This window comes from Lutra lutra, chromosome 10, assembly GCF_902655055.1.
Source record: "Lutra lutra chromosome 10, mLutLut1.2, whole genome shotgun sequence".
Classification (NCBI taxonomy): Eukaryota; Metazoa; Chordata; class Mammalia; order Carnivora; family Mustelidae; genus Lutra; species Lutra lutra.
Window position 1 is genome coordinate 60,120,543 of NC_062287.1, and position 5,876 is coordinate 60,126,418.

Consider the following 5,876-nt stretch of genomic DNA (forward strand, 5'->3'; position numbering starts at 1 on the left):
AATACATACCTCCCTAGGACCATTCTACCTATTTCCAAGGGGAAATACAGATGAATCACGTATTTAAGGATTGAATAGTTGAGCAAGGTCTTCACCAGGTTAAAGACTGGGGACTGTGATCCTTCTAGAAGCTTACATCAAAGTAATGACATTCTGTATTTTCAGAGAGAAAGGGTGAGACTATTTTTCATTTCTCCATCTCCTAAAGCCCACAGCTTTCTCCTAAGCAATAATAAATTATGGAATTTTTCCCATTTGCTGAAGTAATATCCAGGCAATAAGGTCTGATCCAAATTTCTACATTCTTAAGATATTACCTGTCTGGATTAGACCCCATGCCTCTTTCTAGTCAGTGTACGAAAAATGCTATTGCGAATTTCCTTAGTTTTTATACTATAGATGATGGGGTTGACCACAGGTGGGAAGAAGAGGTAGGCATTGGCCATGACAGTCTGGAGGAGTGGAGGTAAATGTCGCCCAAAGCGATGCAGCAAGGAGAGGCTGATCATGGGCACATAGTACATAAGAACAGCACAGATGTGTGACACACATGTGTTGAGTGCCCTCCACCTCCCAGTCCCAGAAGCTATTCCTAGTACCGTGTGAAGAATCAACACATAAGAAACCACAATGAGCAATGAGTCCAGCCCAAATGTGGAGGTAATGACAAACAGACCCAGGATGCTATTGGGGCGGGTGTCTCCACAGGGCAATTTGATGAGATCTGAATGGAGACAGTAAGAGTGTGTGAGGTTATTGTGGCCACAGAAAGGCAGGCCCTTTAGGAGGAAGAGCAGTGGGAACATGAGCACCACACTTCAAAAGGCAATGGTGACACCCATCCCAATGATGCGGGGGATTGTCAGGATGGTTGTGTAGTGTAGAGGGCTATAGATGGCCACAAAATGGTCTACAGACATAGCCAGAAGGACACCTGACTCCATGATGGTAAAAGAGTGCATTGAAAACATCTGGAGCAGACAACCACCAAAACTGATATCATTAATTCCACAGAGGAAAATTCCTAACACAGTGGGCATGGTGGAAGCAGAGACCCCAAGTTCAACAAATGCTAGCATGGCCAAAAAGAAGTACATGGGTTGGTGCAAAGCAGGATCAATCCGGATAATATGAAGAATGATGCCATTTCCTAGGAAGATGATGATGTATATCAGGCAGAAAGGGATGGATACCCAGATGTGCTCTGCCTCTAGTCCTGGAATGCCAACAAGAATGAATGTCGCAGGTGTGAATGCAAGGGACCCATTGAAAACGTCATGGTGAGACTTCTTTTGAAGACACAGGGAAGCACTGGTCAGTTATTATACATCAAATTTCAATCTCTTGATAGGCTTATTTAAAACATTTTCTTGGGACGCCTGGGTGGCTCAGTTGGTTAAGCCGCTGCCTTCGGCTCAGGTCATGATCCCAGAGTCCTGGGATCGAGTCCCACATCGGGCTCCTTGTTCTGTGGGGAGCCTGCTTCTCCCTCTGCCTCTGCCTGCCGCTCTGTCTGCCTGTGCTCGCTCTCTCTCTCTCTCTGACAAATAAATAAATAAAATCTTTTAAAAAATAAAAAATAAAACATTTTCTTACCAAAGAGATGGGAAACTTATTTTTGAAACATCCTGTGTGGAAGAGAAATCTGTTTAGACATGTAGAAGAGTATATCTCCATGGGCTACACACCAAACACAAAAGGCATGAACAGAAATCTCCACTGGGCCATTTATGGCAGTGAAAGCCAGTGATAATAAGCATGGAAATGACAGCTTTCCATGGAAATTGAAGACTGAAGAAAGATCTGGTAGTTTTCTGCTGTTTGTAGAGGAGTGAATATAAGTAGCAAAAGGATTATAACACAGTAATAAAGAAAATTCATGATTCTAAAACTTAATAGAATTGTGATCTTGGGATATCTGAGATATATTTGATATAAACACAATAATAGTTACATAAGATAATGTATGTAAATTGTTTGTCATTATATTTGGAATAGTAAATACTCAACACAGGAAATAAAAGGAACAGTTAAGTATTAGAAAACAGGGCTAGTTTCTCCCAGTTTTTAGTATTTTCTTTTTTTTAATATTTCATTTATTTATTTGACAGAGATCACAAGTAGGCAGAGAAGCAGGCATAGAGAGAGAGGGGGAAGCAGGCTCCCTGTCGAGCAGAAAGCCCTATGTGGGGCTCGATCCCAAGACCCTGGGATCATGACCTGAGCCAAAAGCAGAGGTTTTAACCCACTGAGTCACCCAGAAGCCCCAGTTTTTAGTATTTTCTAATGTCCTTTTTTTAACTTACCAGTTCACTCTTTCTCCATCTACTACCCATGGATGATGGGGAAAGTTGCTCTGTATTTTGTAGGAGGGTAAGTGTCTCCTGCTGGAACCTGGGGTCCACAACCATCAGGATCTCACAAGCTGAATATGATGGCAAGGATGGAGGTTAGGGCTACAGTTCATTATTTGGGAATAAGTTCATTAACACTAAACTTTACTAACCTGTAGCGGAGCCTTGGGTGTAAAGGTGAGGAACCAGATGTGGAATTCAGGATGAAGCTTGAGATAGAGACGGTGCATGAAGGTGAAGTCTTCTTCTCATAGTGGGTTGGTGCTCTTGGTTAGGTATAACCAGTGGAATGTTAATAAATGTTTAAAAAACAACTCTCTGAGTAAAATGGCCTGATCTGTACCAGTTGCCAATTTCTTGAGTTTAAATACTGACACTCGAGCAAATTTGAAGATACCAATGTGATGTCTCCGAATGCAGAGCTGAGATGTTAATAAGCAACTTTTCCAACCTGGTGCAAGGCAGTTACCAGGAGAGCATTAAAAGTAACTCAACTGATCCTATATATCAGATACTTTCTTACCAGGTGAACTGGCAGCAGACACATCAATCCATGCCTCCCCTTCCTTGCTGTTTCCTTCTAATCAGGCCATAAGGATTGTTAGTACTTTCCTTTATATGATTTTAACTGATCATCATGGAAGGCAGGGTGAGACAGAATACTTCAGGGAGCAATTAACCAAGAATAATTATCCTTGGAAACTTCATCAGAATTCCAGAGAAAGAGAGAACACAAGTCCTGCTGACAGGCTTGGCCAGAAATATATGTTAAGGGTATAAAGTTACAGAAGAAGAAAAAGAAAGAACAAATAATTTTATAATTAATTATTATTTAAATATAAAAAATTTGTTTACTTTTTTTCATTCTTTTTTAAAATTAACATATAATGTATTATTTGTTTCAGGGGTACAAGTCTGTGATTCATCAGTCTTACATTTTTAATATGTTTTTTCTTTCCACTATCTTTTGATTTTATTTTTGTCCTATAAAATGTATGTGGCATACATAATGTTTATGTAGTAAACATTTTTTCTTTATGACAAATATTTTTATTCTTAAACAGCTATTCTATACACAAAATTCAAAAATAGACACACTTATGGAGATATAAAGATAGAACTGCAATGGAGATGAGAAGTGATCTAGACAGTGATAGACATAGAGACAATAATAGTGATGGAGACTTTAAAAGAATTGAGAGAAAGTGAGGAGAGAGGAGAGAACTTTACTCCATCTAGAATTTGTTTTGGGGACATGGGTAACTAAGGGTTTCATCTAATTATTCACAAATGTAGAAACCATTTTTTTCAATACATGTATTGATAGATAATCTGGTGCTTCCTCAATTATTTTGAAGGAATATATGTTTTAGTTTAAATTTGTATATAAATATGGATCTATATCTAGACTCTGTATTCTGCCTTTGGCTCTAAATGTCTATTATGTCGTATTCATGGTGCTACAATTATTGTTTTTATAATATGTAAGTTCATATCTATCTGGTCAAGTAATTTTTAAAAATTTTCTTACTAATGTCTGTGTTTCTTCTTTTAAATAAGCAGTACAACCCAGCATGTATAAAAATAGAGAAATGATACATATATAAACATTAAATCCATAAAATAAGCCAGACACAAAACATAAATGTTATATTATTCCACTTATACAAGTAAGGAAATTTATAAAAATGTAAAGTAGATCAGAGGTTACCAGGGGGAGGAAGAATTATTGGTTAAGAGGTATAGTTTCCCATAGCAATCTGATCTGTCAATCAAAGAAAGACAAATAGCATATATTTTCACCCATATGTGGAATTTAGGAAACAAAACAGATGAATGTGTGGGTAGGGATAGAAGAAGAAGTAGAAGAAGAAGAAGGAGGAGGAGGAGGAGGAGAAAGGAGAGAGGAGGAGACAAACTATAAGAGACTCAATGATAGAGAACAAACTAAGGATTGATGGAAGGAGGTATGTGGGGGATGGGCTGGATGGGTGATGGGTATTGAGGAGTGAGTGCACTTGTAGTGATGAGCACGGGTATTAATTGTAAGTGATGAATCACTGAATTCTACTTCTGAAACCAATTTGCAGTGTATGTTAACTAGCATTTAAGTAAAAATTTGGGGGAAAAAAATTGAGTATTCCTCTGTTTTAATAAAAATGTATTTCTTCCCTCCAACCCCCCAAAAAGAAAAAAAGGTATAGAGTTTCTATTTTGGGTGATGAAAAATTTTGGAATTGGTGGTGATAGTTATATAACAATTGTAAATATTATTAATTTCACTGAATTGTATACTTAAAATTATCATTATAACAAATGTTATGGCACATATATTTCACTACAATAAAAAAAGGAAAAAAATCAGTATACAAGCAATCAAATAGATTAGCATTTAATTGGGATTATGTTGAATTTGCAGATTATTTTAGGGTCAATATCATTATAATGAACAATATGTAATGAACATTTCCTACATTTATTTTAGGCACACTTGTTTACCAGTTCATTTTATTTAATTTATTTTTTATTTTTTAAAGATTTTATTTATTTATTTGAGAGAGAGAGAGTGGGCAAGAAAGAGAACATGAGCAGGGGGTGGGGCAAAGGGAGAGGGAGAAGCAGACTCCCCACTGAGCAGGGACCCCTGACACAGGGCTCCATCCCAGGACCCTGAGTTCATGTACTGACCTGGAGGCAGACACTTAACCAACTGAGCCACCCAGGCACCCCTTGTTTACCATTTTAATTAACATCATTTTCTATTTCATTTTTCCATTCATTATAGCTGCTATACAACAGTATTGACTTTCCCCCAGCTTTATTGAGGTATAACTGACAATCAAAAATCACTTATATTGGATGTGTGTAACTGATGACCCAATATAGGTGTACATTATGAAATACTCACCAAAACCAAGCCCATTAACATATCCATCACTTCATACCTGTACCATTTTCCTAATTTTTTCTCTTTTGCCATGAGAATACCCAAGATCTATCCTCTCAGCAAATTTCAAGTACACAATACAGTATAAAAATTTATGGATTTGTATGCTGCTTTTATGGAATTCCATTAACTTTCCTATGCTTTATAAAGCCTAAGAAAATAAGTAAATAAATAAACAAATAAAAATCAATTGATAAAATCTAGAATTTGCCTTTTTTCTTTCTCCAATTCTTATACTTCTTTAACTTGTATTAACTAAAACCCCAATTATAATACGATATTCTGTAACAGTCTTTCCACTGGGTATACTAGTCTATTTAGCCTCTTCATGCTTTGGGATACATTTTCTTAATGCCATATTCTTTATGTCGCAGAATTTCACCATGGCTGAAACCACTTAGGGCAGAGCAAAAACCATAAGAAGGAAAATTTATTCTTCTGACTCTGTAGTCTCCAAATCTACGTCTGGAGAAAGGTATTGCTCAGCTACCCAAATGACATATTCTTTAGTTCTCTAGGTCTCAGAGTCTGATATTAAATTACTCAGCCTCTTCCTGTTATGAAGGACTGTTCTC

The 5,876-nt window shown here is 37.1% G+C and overlaps 1 protein-coding gene across 1 annotated transcript; it reads right to left on the reverse strand.

Annotated features, from left to right (window-relative positions):
* Positions 1–326: 326 nt before the first annotated feature.
* On the reverse strand, positions 327–2,584 carry LOC125079750 (olfactory receptor 51I2-like). The gene is given in 2 exon segments (XM_047693519.1): positions 327–1,289; positions 2,507–2,584. Coding segments are annotated over 2 exon segments (1,041 nt in total).
* Between the last annotated feature and the right edge of the window lie 3,292 nt (positions 2,585–5,876).